Below are 22,582 nucleotides of genomic sequence, written 5' to 3' on the forward strand. Positions count from 1 at the left end.
GCAGGTCATATAAGACCTGTGTGTCCATCAGCAGTCTTCTGTCATAAATTACTTGAAAGGGAAGTGAAAGAGATTAAATAATAATTACTACTCCTGATGGTTTGAAGGAAAAAAAGCACAAGAGCAAATCTGGGATAAAAAAAATAAGAGTAAAGGAAACCATTATCTGCCAACATGAAATCAATCTTGGCTTCAGATAGCCAGTCTCCTAATCCAAGCGAGTGTAACCATGCTACCTTCGGGAGATTGTCGAGCATTAAATAAACATCAGGGCTACAGCTTTTTCTTTTCCTGCCTTTCCCCACAGCACTAAAGCTGTGGAAAAGATGCCATCAGTGCTGTGGCTCTGATGGGCATGTACAGTGAGCCTCTTATAGCAGCCCAAAGTGCTCCTGTTTTAAAGTGACTGCCCCAAGTCTCTGCTTGTTGTCCAGATGGCAGAACAGGCATAAAAATACACAGTAGTCTTTATGCATGTCTGTAACTGCCTGCTATGGATTAATCAGTGGTGTCTGATTTTTCTTTCAGCGTTACACCAAGTTGAAGAGTTTCATGAGAGGTACAATGACACCAGATCTCTGGTTTCTGATGTTGTAGAGCAGCTCAGTGAACACAATATGAAGCTGTCAGACCTGGAGGAGGCATTAGGCCAGGCACTTGACTATGTTATACAAACAGAGGCTACAAATAAGGAAAACACAGCCAATCTTCAAGAGCGTGAGGTATTATGAATTCTATTTATTATAAGCATCTGTGAAATAGCTCATATTTACCAGTACATAAAATAGTAGATTACCATTTAGATTCAGAAATCACCACTCAAAGGTCCTTGGACCACTCAGCAGGATGAATTAAATATTCCAGTTCTAAACAAGTTGAGAAGTACAAAAATTATGATTTTTTTGTGAAGCAATAATGTATGCTGCTTTTGGCATGGTATATTGTAGCTGGCCAAGGAAAAGATGGTTGCCAGTGCTGAAATGTAGGAAGATGTATTCCAAGTAGCACAGTTGCTGTAAGTATTGTGGTGGAATTGTTTCACTTATTGTGCACTGATTTATAAAGTGGAAGGACTTCATGCTCACAGAAGTAATTATAGTCTTTATATAAAGACTGCACTGCATTTAGGTTCTGGACTGTCCCATCCAAACTTTCTCCCTGCTTCTCTTTTAAGCAAAATGCCTCCACTGTTTTCTTTTTTTTTTTTCTTTTCCTTTCCAAGAAGAGCAGATGACAGTCTTTGCATCAGCAAGCACAAATCCATTCTCAAACCAATCCACACCAGATATCTTGGAAATGGGTTTCCTACTTGCTGGGGGAACTGCCTTGCTATTAGGCTACAGTAGTTTTCTCTAATGCATTGTATATACTGAATAACTTCAGTACTTTGAGGCCTTCCCCTGAGAGCCTGAGGGGAAGTTCACATGAGAGTAGGGGTGGTAGGTTCAAAACTTCTCTGGCTGATGAAGAAATTGAACTTTGAGGTCCTTCATCCCAGAAAGACACTTAATCCATCGTTCATACAAAAAGAGATTATTTTTTCCTTGTAGCAGTTCAATGGCTCTTCTGTTTTCTTAAGAGATGCAAAATTAGACTGTCCCACCTAAAATTCTTTCTCTGGTTTATTATTTCATCAAGCAAAAAATAAAATAAAATAAAATAAAATAAAATAAAATAAAATAAAATAAAATAAAATAAAATAAAATAAAATAAAATAAAATAAAATAAAATAAAATAAAAATAATGACAGAATAATATGGGATCATTTGAACCTGTTCTTATTTTAATGACTAAAATTGTTTGGAGACTGGAGGAGAGCAGGTTAGGGAGCAGTCCTCTCATCACAAGAATGTTCTTATGATCTCTTCATCTTTTCAATAAGCACTAATAAAGAAACAAAACATTAACACTATTCTAGCAATGCATAACAATTTTTTTGTTGATTTGTTTTGTAGAAACAACATGAGAAATTAAAAGAGCAAGCAGATGAAGTGAACACTATTCTGCTAAGTGCCACAGCTATTCTGGCAGAGCCACAAAAAATCAGCTCAGAGTTAAGCGAGGTAATAAAGGTAGGTGCCTCAGACACTTGTCTAAATGCTATGTCCTGAATTATTGAACTTTTAAAAAGTCACATGTTTAGACCACTGAATGAAATTTTATTTTTGTCTTTGGGGTTTTTTTTGACTGCTTCAATGAAATACTGATGAACATTTTCTGAAAAAAAATATAACTCCTCCTTGATGATAAGTTTTGTAATGATATTTTACTGAGTTGGAAAAATAATGTATTAGAAGTACACCTTATTGTAGGCACAACTAATTGAAGGATTTTGCTGTAGGGTTTTCAGTCATTTCATTATGAGTGGCTGCCAAAAGGTGCTCTGGTGACAGACCATACTTTTTCAATGCTTGCAAGTGAGCACAGAAGGTGACTTAAAGTCCCATAACTCAATTTTAACACCAATGATGGTCAAAATGTAAAACATACATATGAACATATTATCTTTTTGAAATCCTCTTTTGCAACTATAGATTAGGATCCAGTGCTATGAATGAGACAAGGTTTTGTGGGAAATTTTTAGATTAACCTTTCCCATGGTTTTTGAACTTTCTATGAAAGAAAAAAAATGAAAGAAAGAAAATAAGTGGGATTTTTCTAGCAAAAATCTTTGCCATTTTACATAAACTGTTTGTTTTGATTTGTTTTGTTTTATCTCATGCAATAAGAATTGTTGATAGTTCAAGACAAATGAAAATTCTCTACAAACATTTATTTTGGCCACAGTTGCCCAAAGCAACACAGAAACAACTATCAATATTTTTCCTTGGAAAATTAATTTTGGAAAACAAAAAGAGGATAGCTTTCTTTTATTATATCCGTCCCTGGATAGTCAGTCAGTTTGATATTTTTTTCTCATGTGCTTTGTGTAAAACAAATTGCTGCAGTTTATCGTTCAAGGTTCCCCAATCCTGTGGGTAAATCTGCACATAGGGGACGTTTACACAGCAAGGGGATAGTATGAGACTATTGCATATCTTCTATCCTCACCAGCAGTGAGCACCTTCAAGCTTCACTCATTCATCCTTTTTCTCTCCCTTTGTTTTATCTTTTTTTCTTGTATTTTTTGACCACAGCTGTAATCAAACTTGCCACCAAGGTTGTGTATTGGAGAGAAGGTGAATGAATATCCACTTTGGTCTTCCCCACAGATATTTCATATAAGAAAAGTCTATCACTAAAGCAAAGGGATAGTATTTCTCCTTTGCCCACACATACAGAGTTAGATGTCTGATAGAGTCCTGTAAATCAGACAAATACAAGATACTATACTATAAGAACTATACTATAAGAACTACTATAAGAACTATTTCTGTGCAAGAAAGCAGAATGGGTCCAGGACCATTCTCACAGCTGTGTGTGGCACAGCTCACATCTGTCTTGCTAAACTCTGTCTCTTTCCAGCAACACACTTCCTCCAGATTGCCCCTGGGGCACAGGCACTGCCTCATTCCCCAAGGAAGTAGGCTTAGAAAAGTGGCAGCTGGCCAGGGCCAAAAACAGTGCCAGGGATCATGCGCTAATGGGACATTTTGTAAGCCAGCCCACTCGAGTGTATTTAGTTTTAGAAGTTTCAAGAACTCATTTCTGGCCTGCAGGTTGAAAAAAATAAAAAAGCAAACACCATGGTTTCCACTTCCTAATTTAGCGAGAACCACAGTGAGGGGATTTTGCTAAGAGCTGGTTTAATTATTCTACTTAGTATCACTTCACATCAAAAAGCTTGCAATTGACACTGTTCTGGAGTAAACACAACAGATGACAAGACATCTTTCAACTGTCCCTTTTGTATTTCTTGCATCTGTCTCTAATATCTTTTGAAGAGTTTTCTTGAATTATGGCTGATTTTTTTCTTCCCCCATTTGTCTTGTTTTACCAGCATTCATGAGACTCTTTATTTAACTTTTGCTCTTTCTGTTAAAACTATAAAAGACAAAAAAAAAAAAAAAGCATTATAAAAAAAGTAAAATAAAACATAAGAATAAAGAGTTATTTTTTTTACAATTTTTATATTCTTTCCTTCCTTCCATATTTATTCAGAACGTGTCAGGGTTCTACGCAGAAATAGATGGAGCAAGAAAGGAATTGCAAGAAAAAATAGCCAATCTATCTCTGTTTGATGATGAACTGGAAGAAAAGGCTATGCAGCATGCACATAACCTAAGAAGACTTGCTGATGAATTGGACCGGTAAAATTTAACTTCAGTAGACTCTGTTCATACAAGTGCTAATTTCTGAACAGCTGAATGAACTGAGACAAGCAGAAACAGTGACGTTAGATACACTGGCTGTAAATTGGCATTAAACAAATTGCTGGGAACTAATGTATAGGAAGAACTTCTATGGTCCAGAGGGAAAAGCTGAAGTTGAGCAAAGCAAAATCTATTCAGCTTAAACAAACATAGCTTGCATGATATTCTCCCCTTTCTAATCTGGCACATTATCCTCTTGCCATAGCAAGAGAACAGAAACGGTAAAGTACTAAAATAATACAATACAGATAGATTAAATGAAGCTTCCATCAGTAAGTTATTTCACATTAAAAAATGTTTTTGCATATGGTCCATAAACTAATTGTGTTTATTTTTGTTTAAGAACTGGCTTTCAGATAGAATAGTTCTGGAAGTGTAGATTGTGTCTTAGTGAAACAAGCCCTCTGTAATATGAAAAATTTGCTGCAAGATTATAAATGCACAAACTTTCCTTCACTCTAGGCAGATTTGAAATATGACTTTATTTACAATTGGTACTAAAAAAAAAAAACTGCTGCAAGTGATTTCTTAAAGAAAATACTTCAAATTCTACCTTAAATAATATAATAGACCTATATTTTCAGAGAATAAAGTGTCATAACTACTCATCACGCATGTTATCTAAATACCAGTTGTTTCTTAATATTAGTACACACTGGATAGGAGATTAAAATGGTGAAAAAAATAACAGATGGCTTTCTTCTGACATCTGAAACTCTTGTTCTCTAATGCTACACAAACTACAGACAACCTAGAAAGCAAACAGTATGTTCAGTCTGAGATTGCCTAGCTGGGGGTAGTAGAATCGCTTGAAAGAAAATACCCCATATGGCTAGCCTTCATCCTTTCCTAAAATAATTTTTAAATGACTACCAACTCCAACATATCAATAATTTAATATAAAATGAGAAGAAATAATTGTGAAATATCCAGATGGAAATGTGCTGACTCTTCTGGGTTTTTAGAAGATTGTCCTGCAGTGAAACTTCAATCCTTTAAACTTAATTCAATCCTTTAAATTTAGCTTATCTTCAAATTCCTGTGTTGTTTTTTGATTGGTTGGTTGGTTTTGTTTGTTGGGTTTGGGGTTTTTTTTTGTTGTTGTTGTTGTTGATTTTTTTAATGGATTTGCTTTATAAGCTTGTTAGGCTTTTATTTTTTTGTTGTTGTTGGTTTTCTTGGTGGGAATATAGCAGAAAATTCTTAGAACAGTACTGGTAATTGGAAAATTATTATCTTCAGAGTGCAAATACACTGAAGTGAATACACACGAGCAGATATAAATGTACATCTAATATATATTTATATAAATTTAATATATTTACTGAATTCTGTTTATCACAAAAATATAGAAAGTAATGCCTACTCGAATTCATTAACTATTGAAGGTTCAGACCTAAGCCAATTGTTTTGAATCTCCTCTGAAAACCACTTACCACCTAATATACACACTGATATACACACTCTACCATGCCAACAAGACAATGTTCAATTTCTGAAATCCACCTTCTTGCAAAATGTCATGACCAGTGGATAGTTCTCCATCTAATCCTCCCCCTTTTCCCATCTACATTTGAAACATATAAACAGCCTGGTGATACAGTTCTCCTGATCACTGGCACACACAGTTCTTTCCATTCACAGACAGGAGTTTTCTCCATAGAGGGACAACTCATAGATCTGTTATTCTGTCCATTTATGAAATTTCTATCCTGATTAAAAAAAAAAAAAAAGATAAAAGCTTAGAATTTACTTGTTACTGCTCACATAGATGTGAAGGCCAAATTCCCTGAGCTTTAGCAGGTTATTAACCACTGGGGTGTACCTGCTATTAACATAGTTTTCTCCTTTAGATTGGCATAGACTGTCATACACAATGGAGAGAATACAGATTAGGCCAAATATATTTATGTGCCAAAGTTATGTATTCAAGATTCATAGAATGTTAAGAAAGCTAATCAACTTGAAGCTAATTTGATGCAGTTTGGTTTCTTCCTCTGTTTGCTCTCTTTTTAACAGGAATTTACATGGTGTTGATACAAATGGATTAGTACAAAGGGCAATAAATGCTTCAAATGTATATGAAAATATTGCTGGTTATATTGAAGAAGCTAACAATGCTGCTTTGTTGGCACTGAACTCAACAAACCGGGTCAATGATGTAAGTAGTTGTCATAATACCAACATTTACTTTGCAATGCTACAAGGGCTTTGGACACCTAAGTATGAAGAAAAAACAAGATCTAGCTTCATTGTTTGCGTCAAGGTTCTCACTGCACATTTTTCTTAATATATTATGTCCTAAACTAAATCCTAAAAGTGCAGACAACTTCCCTGCCCTGTAGGAACCCTGAGCTGATTATCAGTGCTTGAGTCCTCCAACTCCACAGTACCAGGTGGAAACATAGAATCACAGAATGGCCTGGGTTGAAAAGGATCTCAAAGATCATCTAGATTCAACCCCTCTGCCATGGCCAGGGTCACAAACAACTAGACCAGGCTGCCCAGAGCCACATCCAGCCTTGCCTTGAACAGAAAGGAAAGGATCATGTCAGGATCATCACTGTTTCTCATAGAAAGTTAAAATGAGGCAAATAGCCACTTGTACACTTACTGCTTTGATGAGGATACTAGTTTTGTCTTGGGCCTTACTGTTCTAAAAGTATTTTATTTCCCTTTTTTATGTATATAATTTAAAAAGACTATTTAGTAGCAATTTATTAGTGAGATAGAAAGAGAGATTGGTTGGATTGCAGGAACGTGACCCCCCGTAGGGATTTTGAGTCCAGTCCTCTGCTTACAGTTTGCTAATGGGGCATAAAAACAGTTCCCCACACAGCACGTGTTCATCTCCTGATGGAGTCTGCAGTCAAAAGAAACACCGTGCCTAACATGCCGCATGAATACCAAGTTGGTATATTAGAGCTGATAAATTAAGATGACATCTTTGCTTTCTGCATCTTAGTTATTCTTTATCACCCTCTGAATGTACATGTTTCTCTAAGCTTTTATTGCAGCCTATAAGAAATTTTCCTGTCAGTGTTCTTTTTTTTTTTTCCAGTTGCCAATCTTAAATGTTAACAAGGAAAATGAAACTGCCATGACTTTGCAGTTACATTTACATCAAGCAATACATTGTCTACAATTATACACATCAGAAGGAAACTTTTGGTAACCATTATTTTGACTTTCTTTTTTGAAATACACTTGCAGGCTGCAGTTGGAATTGATACACAGATAATTTACCACAGAGGTAAAGGTGAAGAACTTCTTAACCGAGCCATGGAGCTACAACAGACAGCAGCTTACAGTAAATATACAAAGTTTATTTCATTTACAAAAGGACCATTTGCAACATAGCCACTGTTTAAATATTTGCACCATTTTTCACATGTAAATATACTCAGCTAAGTAGTTGACTGAAATCAGTTCAAAACAGTTTAAGCATTCAGGAATCTTTCAGGATTTATTCAGTGGAGGATAATAATAAATGTTAAAGGATTTTCACCTTTTTTTTTTTCACTGAAAATGAATGAAAGTACTAAAATTACACAAATGATCCCTGATTTTTCAGGACCTTTCGAGTTTCTTAGACCTTCTCTTGCATAAGATTGGAGCTATTCTCTGCAACGAGAGATGGCACTGACTGAGTTAGAGCAAATAATGGCTATGAGCACTGAGGCTGCTTCTGACTTTAGATTATGTGAAGTCAAGAGTGCTACTATACCCTATGCTAAACAATATTTTAGTATACTACCAATGGTATATTAAAGGCTAAATAACTTACCTCAACAGGAAAAGACTTACATTTTTGAAATGTTACTTTTATATCATTTAATTATATCTCCTAATTTCTCCCCACAGGTAATGATTTAACCATTGCAGACACCAACCATCATGTTAATGGCACCGTGGTACGAATGCATGCTGTGCAAAGCAAACTGATGAGAGCCATCACAAAACTGCAGTCAGCAGAGTTAGGTTGTAAGAAATTTCGTTGTTATGATTCTTTAACTTCAAATGCTTTACAGCATATTTTATCTTTGCATATGGCCTATGAAGTTGATAATTCCAGTCCCAGGAAGGCTCAAACAAATTTGATGGAAACTACAAGACATAGTCAATACAACTCCATCTTTAATGTATTCATGATAAAATTATACATTTTTCCATCAGAAATTATTAACATTTGTTTTGATTCTCCTTCCTAGAATTGTTCTCACCCATTTAACTCTTGATTTTTTCAGGACTTAGAGAGTTTACAAATCTGTGGATTTACTGTACTGATTGTCAAAATCTCATTCACATGTAATCATATGAAGAGTAATTGTGAGATTAATTACTGTCAGTCTTAACTAACAAAATTTCACTTTAGTTTCTCAGAAAACAGACATCGTAGAGCATCCAGCAACTTGTTCACAGTTGACATATTTAAAAACTCTTCATTAATTTCTATTAAAAATAGCTTGCTTTTTACTACTAAGATATCATATGCAAAATACTATGATTTTAGAAGTACAGTCCTTGGTAACTCCAAAATATATATATATTTTTTATATATACTGTTTATATATATAAATATATATATATACTTGGTATGAAATAACAAAAGCATTTTAGTGACTTGATTTCTCTCCATGAAAAATAACTTTCATGAAAAATGTTCAGCCTTTACATAAATTTTCTTTAAAAACTCAAAGAAAATCAGAACATCCTTGGCTATGAGACAACCTTCAAAATTCAAGGACATTGAAAAACAATCCAGAACTATGAGGAAATGAGGATTTGTTACATTTAAAGAATTAATACAATAGTAGACCACCCACTTGGAGTTTTGAATATTCCTTGCAGAAATTAAGGGAAGACCAAATAAGCAAGGTTGAATCTCCATTCTGAAGAGGATAAAATCCTCTTAATCTTATCATTTTTGAAGTACAGGCAACAGCTCATTTGAGTCTTTGTCAGTGTTCATTTCTTCTCATCCCCTATTTATTATGTAGTGGAGGCCAGACAGCGCTTGGAGCAAGCTAAACAGAAGACTGCAGAAGCTGTTAGCACTACTGTGACTGTAACAGAGGCTACAACCCCCATGGATGAGAATGTGAGGTTGTGGTCTCAGAACCTGCAAGACTTCCAGCACAACTCAGCTGCCTACGACAGCGCCGTGTACTCAGCTGGGGATGCAGGTAACAGCAGCCTGAGTTTTGCTGTTCTGTAGTGTTAAAATGGAAGGGAATCATTGCAGTATCTTGCTGTACAAATCATTTACACCTCATTTTCATTGCTTATATTCTTACAGAATTTTATCTACAGGAAAGTGTTTTAAAAAGTAGCAGTTGCCATGACTCAGATCCTCTTTAAAACTTTTGAGTACATGAGCATTTCCAAAAATGACTTACACACTTAAGGGCTGAAATCATATTGGCAGTTCTATTAGGGTACCAAGGTCGCACTGAAAGGTGGACAGCTTGTTTACATACTTCTTACCATTATGATGCATGGTTCAGCTATCATTTTTATAACATTGGGAGACACTTGAAAACAGAGCTTTTCTATCCTCAGTGGTACATTGAGTTGAAAAGGTCCCTGATTTGATGAGATTGTAGTCTAAACAAAGGAATAAAAGAGGAATAAAGAGGAAATGCAATATTTAAGCAGGGTGACTGCTAGAAAAGCTTGTAAACATGACATTAATTTCACTTTCATTAGGAGGGGCAAGGAGGAACAATAGAGAACAAATGTGAGGATTTGTTAGGAAGAATGTAGGGTACCAGCTACAAAGAAGGCTGCATTGGAAGTGCTCCAGTTATATGTGACTGTGATTCACAGCCTGGGAAGACAGGTGTTGACTTGCCTGAGGACAGCAGAGTGCTCTCAGATAAGCAGTATGTATTGCCAGGTTTGCCTGGCCTGGAAACAAGAATGTCCATCAAACTCAAGAGGAAGTCATGAAATATGTTCATCCAGGTGCCTGTGCCATCATGCTAATAACAATGCAGAGAAAGCCTCTAAGCTGGTTTGCCCAAACTACACTTGACCAAAGCTTGCATGGCATTTTTGGAAGGGTAAAAAGATGTCATGGCTGTGGTGGCTGAGAAGGTTCCCCATGTTGTCACTGTGCAGGGAATTGACAGTTTTCAGCAGAGAGGATGAAGGACAGTTAGGGAAGGAAAACACCAAAAGGGAAAGCATCTGGAAGGTTATAGTCAAGGTATTTCCTACTTCACAGTTTCCTTTTTCTGTCTTCTTCAGGGGAAGACTCATTTTTACTTTAATTCCAAAAATTAAATGTTATTTAAAAAACATTATTCTTCTAAGCTGAAGAATGTGATATAAAGGATAAAAAGAAGAGGTTTGTGGCAAGATTTTACAATAGTACTGGGAGTAACAGATGACAGTTTGGCGCTTTCATATCACAGCTGTGTTTCTATCTTCGTATCTCAAATTTCAAACAGATAAAAAGCAGTTTTTCAAGATAGCTACTCAAATACAGTTACAGTTCAGTTGGTGATTTAAACAAAACAAACAACAGCAAAAAGGAATGTTTGAAATTTGCTGCACCACTTCCTGAGCTTACAATTTTTTATTTTAACAAGAAACAGGACTTCTTTTTTTCTAAGTGATTGTTGTGATGTGCTTCATTTCAAAAGGCAGAGCAAACTTTCTGCAAGAGAATTATTATACTGTAACCATATATATATATGATTATCTTTTTAAGTTGAATGTTTAATGTATTCTGAAAATAATGCATTACATTTATTTAATGTGCTTCATGGAGGATTTGTTGAAAAAAACAGCACTTTTTATATACAGTAATGCTTATATGCAATATATGATCCTATATAGGATATACGATTTTTCAGGACTTAAGGAGAAAAATTGGAGAAGCCAAAGTTCCTCACAGCTCATTCCTACACTGAACTTTGAGTGAAAAAATCAAGTGAAAAGAACCAAGCAGAGAGAGAGCAAGGCTGTGCCAAATATAGCTTTCTACTCTGCCCAAAGAGAAGCAGGCTGTGCAGGACTCCATGGCATCTTCTAGTACTCACTGCTAATCTGAGGCTGAGAGCTGCTCCAGTCTGTAGTCAACATGGAACAAAGAGCACAAAATATTTTTTTTCCCTTTTTTAAAATGCCAGTACAGCTGAGGATTAGGTTCTCTACCTGTCTCCCTATTTCTTCAGACAAGAATAAAAATACAAGGGAAAGAAATCAAGAACAGGTGGATACAAGTTGATAACGCTTAAAACATAACTAAAAATGTGACAAATCAGATCTTAACCTTTGCAGTGACTTTATGTCATTAAAAATTAACAATGAATACTGGATCTTTCTTGTATGCATGAAGCTTGTGGCAAAAATCACATCTAATTATACTCAGCTACTTATACCTACACTTAATTAAAGATGAAAAATGATGTGATGTGTAAATATCCTTCAAAGGGCAGCATGTCAGTGGAATCTGATGTGACAAAATTGGATTATTAGTAGTAGTTATTTTACTTTCTCTGTAATTTTTCTTACTATCTTTCTGGGAAAGCAATTCTCTGCCTTTGTACTCATTAAAGCAGACACATTTCCTTTTGACCATGATCCTTCTCCCACACATACCAAGAGACATTGCAGCAAAAGACTGGAGGCACAGGACTGTGATTCATGACCCTGTTGTATGTAGACAGGAAACCTGAGGAGTCTGGGGCAGGTAGTAAGTACAGTTAGATGCACATTCATCATCTTCTAAGCTTCTCTACCATTGTATAGCACAGGGCTATTACCACAGGCAGAAAGCAGCAAAGTTTCTGTTAGCACAGTGGGGTAATACATCACCTCTGCAGCCTTTGCTTCTGTGTGAGTGGTAACCTCTGGGAGAAAAGCACAGCTGAGACCAGAGGGAAGCAACCTCTTCATCTCCCCTAAACTGAATTTGAAAAGTTCATGAACCATAGCTCCCCTCTGAAATTCCCAGGTCAACCGCTGATCTCCAGTGAGATGCCAAACAACTAATCCTTCTGCTCCAGTTGCCATATCTTTCAAACTGGGTTTAACATTTATCTGCCTTGAAGGAAGATGAAAAGGTTAAAATGATGAACATTTGCAAAGCTCCTTTAGAAAAATGGTACAGAGGTACAACACCATCGTAGTAACTAGAAAAATAGTTGCATTTAGCAAAGAAAACACAAAGTTTTTCTTCCCAACACTTGCAAATGCTAGATCCTGGTAAGTCACTAACCTTTCTGAAATCAGCACTTCTCACACACCACACCTAGGACTTTTTCTGAAAGTATAAGGAGATAGGCTGGTTAAGGAGTGCAAGGAGCAATATTCCTAGTGTGAAACTGGTGTTGCAAAAGGAACAAAACAAGCTGTCACCTCTTTTCTAACTGCAGTGAAGAAACTTACGGAAGTCTTCCCTCAACTCCTCGATAAACTGCGTAAAGTAGAACAGAAGGCACCAGCAAACAATATTTCTTCCAGCATTCAGCGGATCAGAGACTTGATTGCCCAAACAAGGAGTGTAGCAAGCAAGGTAAAACTCTGAGATGGGATATTTGGTTACTAGTGCTAATTATTGTATGTATCTTCCAGCAGCTTCATTTTCTTGGGCTGTGTCAGGAACATTGAAATCTCCTGCCAACTACATAAACAAAATGTATGAAAGTCAATAAAATATTTGCAGTTCTTGTTTACAAGCAATTAACATTACCATAGTGTTCACTGCAGACTGTTTCTACTGGGATAGCAACTTTATTTAAGTGATGGACACAGTGTTAATGATGGACACTGTAAAAGAACCATTTACAGGTAAAACTAATAGTTCATCAGTCAACTGGCAATATTCGTTAGGAGCAGGAATAATTATGGCAACTTAAACTCTCCTCGGTTGACAGTATTCTTTTTTTTCTTTTGAATTATTTTTCTGCAGAGTAGCAGAATCTTTGACTCATGCATATTTAATTGAGAAAAATGCTTTCATTTTCATACATAAATTATGAAGGATTTTTCTGTAACATGAATGCCGAGGTCAAAAATTAAAACAATATATTTGAGTTAATTCACATAAATCAAAAATTCAGCCCATTATTACATATTCACAATGCTGTCCATGTACATTGCTTTAAAAAAATAGTAGATGAGTATATGGGAAATGTTTGACTGTTTTTTAAAGGTATTTCATCATTCAGGAATATTGTGCTTAAACTTGAAAACACTACTGCAGTTACACTGAAGTTTATAGTTCATTTTGGACTAAGCATCTTGTATATATCACTCCAACTTCAATAATAAAGCAGTATTACTCCTAAACAGAAAATTGGCCACAGTACTCTCAAAGCAACAAAAGATTATAGGTAGAAGTTTTATAGTCCCGTAGGAACTTCATTATGGTGTATACCTAGTGCTGTAGCCTTAATTCAACTAAGCACACAATGTCCCACTGAAATTTAAATTATTAAATAATTTAATATTCTAATGTAATATTAATATTCTTAAGCATAGTTAATGACAAGTTTCAATTAGCTTAAAATTAATTTTCTATATCCTCTTTGCAGTATCTTCCATAAATGATTGTTATAAGCAATACCATTTTGAATAGCACCCCCATTGGTGCCAATTCCATTCTAGTAGTAAGAGGTGCTACTCACCAAGAGTTAATTCGCATTTACCTCAAGTAATATCCACTGGCAGCAATAATGTGTCTCACTTAGCACACTTGCAACTGCAGGTCCAAGTGTCTATGATGTTTGGGGGCCAATCAGCTGTGGAAGTCAATCCAAAGATCAACGTGGAGGAACTGAAGTCTTTCACTTCCATGAGCTTGTATATAAAGCTTCAGAAAGACAACCCACAACTGGCAGCATCTCCAGACAGATTCATTTTGTACCTCGGAAACAAAAATGTAAGAGAATAGCCTAGTTAATTTTTGAATATATATTAAAAAATGTTGCAATAGGATTGAAGTTTATTTGCCCTTGTTTTTTTCTCTCACCTTTTCTCCATTTCACAAAACACGAGGTGTCTACTGTCACCTGATTCAGTGACTGTCTCTGACTTAGTACCAAGCAAAGCGCAAGGGCTTCCAGCACCCCAGCACTCCTGTTCCTGAAACTGCAAGCAATGAAAGGTTCACTGCAAGCAATGAAAGGTTCTCTCTAAAAGACAAATTGGGCTGCCTACGCAGCATGCTTCTGTATTTGCCACTGCTGGGAGCTTCACTTGCCCACCTCCACTGCCAGTATTGAGCAGCTACCATTACTTGTATTGCTTTTGTTTTTTGGGCCACCATTTAATCAAGTTTATGCTCCTGAGAGGGACGATTCCACACCTCCTAGACCAGAAGTCCACAAGCTAAGAAGGCTCTTTGCCTGAGGCTTGTGCTGCTGCTGTACATCTGTAATTCACTGCTTTGAAACACTTAGAAATGGCATATGCTTTCACTACCTGCAAGTGATGTGAAAGAGTTGCTCATTAAATTGTGATTCCCGAAAGGAGAAAAATCACATCTCACAAGCCAAGTAGAATCCTGACAAGGTCTTTGCTGAGAAGGGTAAAACAACATGCTTTTCTTTTTCAGCTTTTCTTAAAAAGAACGTCTACGGAATATAAATTAAGAGAAACCCCTCCTGGTGGAGGATTTATTCACATCAGAGTACCTAGGCATCAGACAAATTTTTCTTCCTATTTCCTTCATATGTGCAGTAAATACTGATAAGCAGCTTCACATTAAACATGACCAATTTACAGTCAGTAAAAATCTTATGACCTCCTATTTTCCTAATTAAAAATGAGTAAAACATCGGAGATTTTTTTTTCTGTGCACTGAAGGAAACTAATTAGAGAATTAAGCTTTTTAATTATATTTTGATAATGTGTAAAATATAAATCTAATATGTAAAAATAATTATAAATACATTATATAATGTATATATTATTTTAATAGAATATGCAGGAAACCTTACTTTTAAAGATTTCATTTTCTCTTATATAGCCCAATGCCCTGCAATAAATCTGCTTCAATGTTGTAGCTCTGACATCCTTCTCCACTGGTATTTTAGGTTAAAAATTACATGGGACTGGCAATTAAAAATGACAATCTTGTCTACATATATAACCTGGGAGACCAAGACGTGGAAATACCTCTGGACTCCAAGCCAGTCAGCACCTGGCCTTCTTACTTCAGCATCATCAAAATTGAGAGGTAAACAGACAATGTGCATTTCAACAAATTCAAACAGCTCATAGAAGAAAAAAAAAAAAACCAACACAGAAAAGGCTGTCCCAGAACTGCCCATTAGTAGTCTTCAGTATCTGTTTCTATCCCTGCTGAAATAAATGGAAATTCTCTTTGCTTTTAGAGAGCCAGGACCCACAGGGAAATGAGGGGGGAAGGGAGAGTGTCTATACTTTTTCTATTTATTTCCCTGTAGAATACCAGTCTTCTAAGGAGGGAAAAAAAAAAAACCCTCCTAGAGATGGAGCCTTGCTGTTGTTTGTGGGTTTTTTTAGTCTTGCAAGCACAAAACTCTTTTCTCTTACAAATTCCTTCTGCAGGATTGGAAGACATGGCAAAATGTTTTTAACTGTACCCAGTCTTAGCAGCACATCAGAAGAAAAATTCATCAAAACAGGAGAGACTCTTGGTCCTAGCTCTCTCTTGAATTTGGAACCTGAAAATACTGTTTTCTATGTTGGTGGAGCACCTCCAGACTTCAAGGTTGGTCAGATAAATACTTTATATTCAGAGCTTAAATAATAAAAACCTATATTGCTAGGTTTCCCTTTTAACACAGAAACGGCTAGAAAATGGAATGTCCTTATTTAGTAATGTATTATTCTCAGACTATCTCTTCTAGCTATAGCAAAATCTACTACTTTCTCCAGCATATAATGTCATAAAGTAGGAGGATCAGATTCTTGTTGGCTATCAGTAAGGTTTTCTGAAAAGTAATAATAAAAGCGATATTTGTATAAATTGCATAAATCAAGGCCTGGTAGCCCAGCTACCTGGTTTACAGGCGACTCAATTTTTTAAATGCTGACTTTGATACTTAAGAATTTTTCTTTTACAACTGTTACAAAAATGACAAGTAACATACCATTAATACTAGCAAACTTCTGATGCAATGATTTGTTTGAATTTATATTATCAGTGGTTTAGATCCTGCCTTGCAATGGCATGAATTCTTGCCTGTGCAACACATGCCTGAGGAACTTGCAGGAAGAGAGTTCTGCCTGGCACCCACCTCAACACAGTCAGCTTGTACTAGAACCTCATTTACCTGCCTCTGTGAATGCATTGGGCCAATTTTTTTGATTTAGAAAATGTTATGACTGATCTTGTTATTAATGGAAAACGTATCACATAACCACTCAATATTTCATACTTAAAATAATTTAGTAGAGCAGTAGAAGAAACAAAAGAGAAAAAGAAACAAGATAATTTGCTAAAGTGCAGGTCCTGTGCTGCAGATGAGAACCTCATTTTCTCCTGCAGCTACATATATTCTGCATTGCTGCATTACTGTTGTTGTAAGCAAAATTGAAATAATGAGAAGCCAAATTAAAGTTCCCATCAGTGATCAGTCTCTGAAGTGCAAGAGGTGTTATTAATATCACACCTGTTCCACAGGGCAGAGTATTTTAATATCAAAAGAATTATTCAACTAATGCTATCAGCATTATTCTTTTGTATCTTTCACCAATGTGGCCACTGAAATTCCATTTGCAGTGACCTTTGTTAAAAGAAGGAGTTTCTATATCCTGCTAACTGTTTAAAATAATACCTACTGAGGCTTAGACACTGGTGCAGTCTTTGAATCCAAGTATCCTGGGTTTAAAGTGCTCTTTCATTCTTTCTCTTCTGTCATGGTAGGAAATTATTTTTCAGGGAACAAAGAACGTCTGTTCATTAGACATGAAATATCTCTGGAGAGATTCAGGCACATTGATCATGATTCAGGATTAGTCAAATCCTAACTCTTCCCAAATGCACTCCCTTCAAAACTACCAAACTACAAAAAAAGTTCTTGCCTCACCTGCCCCAATCTTCTCTCTCTGTGAGGACATCTTTATGCTCCATATGCTCTGTTTTCACTTATGAAATATTATGGCTACTGGCTATATCATGATCATCATTGCAGTATGATATGCATTATCATACTGCAATGACTATTCTAAGGCAGCAGTATCCCATTCTTTTCACAATATGAGGAGTACAGAGAAAATCCCAGGCAAAAATGCTTTTATGATAACCCAAAAAAAGCATGTGTCCTTTTACTTCTCTCTTCCTGCACAGCTCCCTCCCCGCTTAGACTTGCCTGGCTTCATCGGCTGCCTGGAGCTGGCTACTCTGAACGACGATGTGATCAGCCTGTACAACTTCAAGCATGCCTACAACATCGACACCACCACATCGCCACCTTGTGCCAGGTAGGTGACAGTCCCGCCATCACTCCTCGTCTGTGGGAAGTGCCAGTCCTGATAGTTCCGATCTGCTTCAGAAGACAGATGGGAAGGTGACGTTGAGTTTCCAGAAGGAACTTGGCCACTGTTAATTCCTAGTTGCGTCCAGAAGCTGAACTTAAAGATATTTGCTCTCTGTTAATTTTCTCACAACCTAGCTTCTGCCTCGGAAATGGAAGTGTGGAGGGAGTGTTTCAGCTATGCCATGAGGCAGGAACTAAACTCCCTCTTTCCTCCAGCTGCTTGCCAAGATCAGGACTGCTTCTGCTTTGAATAACTTCCCTGTAAGAGATACAGCCACAACCAGTTAGCTCCAGCAGGTCTGGTAAACTTGAGTGCACTCCCACACCCAGCTAACAAAGTCAGTACAGAAGTCACCTTTTGGCCATGCATGCTGAAACCCACAGTAGAAATCCCCAAAATAAGCCATACACACATACAAAACTATGGTCTTTTAATTAGAAAGGAACATTTACCACAGCATTTGATTGGCACAGGCGTGAGTGGGCATTTTGTTCATACAACACTAGAATCTTTCTATACATAAAACAGGAGATAAACGTGCAGCTTTCACTAGGGAAGAAATGCAGTAAGTATTGAGACAAAGCAGTGAGAGTAAGCAACCGCCCATGACATTCCCAGACAGAACAGCAGCTGGGAGCTGCCGCCCTTCAAGTGCATGTGGTCCATTCCTGGGCTCTCCAGGGGGGCCCATTCTCAGTTAAAGGCCATGGAGAATTTAAATGGATTTCTGCACAAACCAGGCAATCTCTTAATAGAAATATATGCATATCCTTATAATAAGGAGGTGTCATTACCCTTACAAGGATCAGCAAAGAATTTTCCTGTTCTTTACACCATAGAATAAAAGCACAATCTAATGACAAAGGAGTTAGATACACTTAGCTGTACATTTCAGAAAAAAATCCCTGAAAGAATTCGAAAGAAAAAGTCATCAGTCTCATCACTTCCAGGAGAAAGCATCAGTTCAGAATAATAATTTCAAGAAAGTAATTATAAAGGCTCATAAATTTCTGCTCATTCTCATTTCTCATTTCTTCAATTGAAAATGGGGACCATAGTGCTGACGCTGTCAATTTTTGCTTCCCTGAACATTTTTTCATAGAAATAAATTGGCTTTCACTCAGAGTCGAGCTGTGAGCTATTTCTTTGATGGTTCTGGCTATGCTGTGGCAAGAAATATTGAAAGGAGGGGAAGATTCAGCCAGGTGACTCGATTTGACATTGAAGTTCGAACACCTACAGACAATGGATTGATCCTACTGATGGTTAATGGAGTGAGTATCAAATTCTTCTGGTACACTTTAGCCATGAGTACTACAAGTTCTCCAGTACTTACAATGTCATATATAGTATATGCAAATATCCTCTGAAGACAGGCTCAGATTTTTCGTTTGTCTTTTGGCATCTCCACATCAGGCTCCCTAGTTCTTTGTGGAATATAGCTTGAAAAAGCCATGGAAAACAATGTCCTATATCTGTGCATACCACAGACATACAGTGGTCTACACACTAGCATGTACCACCACAATGAGCATTCAGAAGGCAGCAAATCCACACTCAGAAGAGAGTTACTCTCTAGTTTTCACTTTAACTTGCACAGGATAATTGTGGAGAGAGATTTGCTCTGCAGTACAGCATGCCTCTGTTAACCTTTGCTCTTACGAGAATCTGGACTGAGCAACTGCTGGTCAAAGCTTTACAGCCTCAATTGCATATCTTCTAAGCAAAAATGCACAGAGGTTTTTTGGACACTCATGTACTTTGTACGTTATGGAGAAAACTCTGATCTGTGGAAGACCATGCCTGCTTACAGACACTTTTAGATAAACTGCCCCATTAGTCCATTCTGCAAGAACAACTCATAAATATTACGAATGTAATCCCTGCTTAATTTTCACGTTCAAGGTTTTCAAGACAATCCCTAGCTGCATTTGCATTTAAAAGCATGAGATTAAGACCCACTTTATTACTTCAAGTAATGACTTCTGAGGGTGGAATAATTTGTGTCAGAGACATTAGTCCATGGCCTGTGGTTGTTTTTAGAGTGTTATTTTTCCCATGTCTCCTTTAACTATGGGAACAGCATGCACACTAGAAGAGAACACGAACACTAGCATTAAAAGCATTAACCCACATCCACATTTGCTGTAAACTGTCCTTTCTGCTTTTTTATGTTCAGATTCAGAATGAGACAAAGTCTGTGGTACAGATCTTCATTTCATGCACTCTCTAGAGGTTTCCTGGAGCAGAGCTTCTGTTTATAAAATCTAGGACACTCAACCAAGAAGTAGGAATAGTCAGGAAATCTAGAAACCAAATATATAGCAAATACACTCTACCTATTGCTCAGCCTCCAGCAAATACCATGGTGCTGACCAGGGCTGTGACAAGATATAATTCTGTGCTATTATAGGTATCTTGATAGAAGCTTCTGATGCAGCTCCAACTATTTTAGCACATTGCTGTTTTTACCAAGATAGTATCTTTCCTTGGGGCGTGTGCTATTACTTTGACAGAAAGTAGATGTGTTCACATTACAAATACTTGGCTGGTGAAGACTATTGACATACCTGTCCAACTAAATACAGTTTCTCCAGAGAGGCATTTCACCAAGCCTTCAAATATGTGGTGTTTATCAAACAACTATGTGTCTACATACGCATGTATTAATCCAGAAACTCTGATGTAGTTTTGCACAAATATGACCTTTTCCTAGTAGCCCTCTGTTCACAGTGTCAGATAAGTGTCTCATTATACTGTTTATTTTTTTTTAATTCCTGACACAATCATAGTGGGGTTTTTTTACTATTTTTGTTTGTTTGTTTTATGTAGAGCATGTTCTTCAGTTTAGAGATGCACAATGGATTCCTGTACCTTCGCTATGACTTTGGCTTCAGCACCGGCCCAGTGCTGTTAGAGGACTCCATGAAGAAGGCTCAGATTAATGATGCCAAATTTCATGAGGTTGGTTAACTATCTCAGCAGCTCCAAAGTAGCCATGATTTGTTCCAACACCAATTAGAAGAGTATAAGTATGAGAGGCCATGTGGTGATGCAGAAGTGGGCAGAAGAGAAGAGTAGACACATACCTCACTTGTGAAAGAGTACATAATTCCTGCCAGCACTGAGCCAGTTGGTGGGGGTCTCTCCCATCCTCCTGGTAAATCAGCACTTGTGGACATATTATGCATACTGCTAGACAAGAACAGGGAGGACTGTTCATGTGGGGAAAAAAAGTATTAGAATTCAAATTGAAATTGTAATAGTGACAATAGTATCCTTCAAATATACAGTCCTCCTGAACTAAAAACATAGCATGATGTTATCTTGACCACCTTAGTTGTTATGCATTGTGTTACAAGAGGTATTGTATTTCCCATTCAAAGAAAGAATTATTCAGGTAACGATCTTTTATATACAATAGTACTTTAGGGACTTAGGCAGATAATAAACACCAAGGTGTACTAGTTTTAAGAACATTTTCTTTAAGCCAACGTAAGAGAATTTACTTTGAGCCAGTGTAACTGTGGCAGTGGTAGTAGCAATAGCAAATTCCTCCCAGTGGCTTGTTGTAAATGTGATTCAAGGTTAATTCAAACTATAGGTACAGCTGCAGTTCCGCTCTAACTTTTTAAGTAAGGCAAAAATATGCCTTTTATGCTTTGACAATGAAATGATATATATATTTTTTTTAAGTATGCTGTAACTTCTTGGATAAATCAAGAAAGCAATGCAAGGTTAATTTATCTGCTTGGTGCAGAGTAGAATTTGGTATGGGGGTAATTTTGTATGAATTTAATCATAAGTGAAATATCCTGTTTCTTCAAGCATTAGAGAAATTGTGATACCAAAATAAGTTTCCTATTAGTATTGACAACCAATCCTATTTTACAAACAACTTTTTTGATAAATGAGAATTAATGTTCAAACAAAAAGACATAAAGATACTATCGGTCTTGCAAAATCACCATGACAACTTACTAAAGATGACATTTTAGAAACTTTTAAGAGCATGTTTTTCTTCTCAGATTTCTATTATATATCATAATTCTAAGAAGATGATCTTGGTAGTAGACAGACGACATATAAAAAGTGTTGACAATGAAAGAACAGCAATGCCATTCACAGACATCTACATTGGAGGAGCACCTGCTGAGATCTTACAGTCCAGGTTGGTTTACAGCTGGAATTTAGTCATTATCTTCGTGTAATTTAAGTTACACGTGCTGAAGGGCTTATAATACATCATTTCATTCTTCAGGAAGCACTTATTTACCATGCAGTGACTGAGTACTGGTACAGGTTGCCCAGGTTGGTTGCAGAGTATCCCACCTTGAAGAGACTTAAAAGCCTCCTAATCACGGTCCTGGGCAAGCATTTGTAGGTGTGCATGCTTGAGCAGGGGCTGGACCAGATGACCTCCAGAGGTCTCTTCTAACTTCAGCCCTTCTGCATTTCTGTGTTTTTCCTAGCTTCAGCACCTTACGTGAAAGAATTGTTAGGACAACCTTCTACATTTTTTTAAGAGCTCTGCAGTACCAGAGATTAGGATGGATCCTGCACATTTTGTTTCCAAGAGACCCTTTCAATGGAATTGATAAATAATGAGATATAATGATATACCCTTAGAGATGGGGACAAACCTCTGTAAATGTAAAACTAAATTAATGTGAAACTGGTTCCGTTTCAGTTACATTAAAAGAAACGGTTGTCTTCTTAAAACAAAAGAACAGTTCTAAACACATGAATATGTAGAATCTCACTGCGAGAGAGTGATCACTTTATAC

The 22,582-nt window shown here is 36.7% G+C and overlaps 1 protein-coding gene across 2 annotated transcripts in view; it reads left to right on the top strand.

The window, feature by feature from the left end:
- LAMA4 (laminin subunit alpha 4) overlaps positions 1-22,582 on the top strand; it is a 95,649-nt gene that overhangs the window by 53,948 nt on the left and 19,119 nt on the right. The window contains exons 11-25 of one of the 2 annotated variants that reach the window (XM_065734895.1): positions 529-722; positions 1,956-2,072; positions 4,102-4,250; positions 6,333-6,474; positions 7,527-7,623; positions 8,178-8,297; positions 9,314-9,499; positions 12,701-12,840; positions 14,035-14,208; positions 15,365-15,507; positions 15,861-16,023; positions 17,605-17,738; positions 18,898-19,069; positions 20,628-20,759; positions 21,824-21,966. In XM_065734895.1, coding sequence (XP_065590967.1) covers positions 529-722; positions 1,956-2,072; positions 4,102-4,250; positions 6,333-6,474; positions 7,527-7,623; positions 8,178-8,297; positions 9,314-9,499; positions 12,701-12,840; positions 14,035-14,208; positions 15,365-15,507; positions 15,861-16,023; positions 17,605-17,738; positions 18,898-19,069; positions 20,628-20,759; positions 21,824-21,966 — 2,206 coding nt within the window. The remainder of the gene's footprint in view (positions 1-528; positions 723-1,955; positions 2,073-4,101; positions 4,251-6,332; positions 6,475-7,526; positions 7,624-8,177; positions 8,298-9,313; positions 9,500-12,700; positions 12,841-14,034; positions 14,209-15,364; positions 15,508-15,860; positions 16,024-17,604; positions 17,739-18,897; positions 19,070-20,627; positions 20,760-21,823; positions 21,967-22,582) is intronic. The other variant, XM_065734905.1, reaches the window with a different exon arrangement.

This window comes from Cyrtonyx montezumae, unplaced genomic scaffold (assembly GCF_038088225.1).
Source record: "Cyrtonyx montezumae isolate F1298 unplaced genomic scaffold, pur_monq_1.0 scaffold_0, whole genome shotgun sequence".
Lineage (NCBI taxonomy): Eukaryota > Metazoa > Chordata > Aves > Galliformes > Odontophoridae > Cyrtonyx > Cyrtonyx montezumae.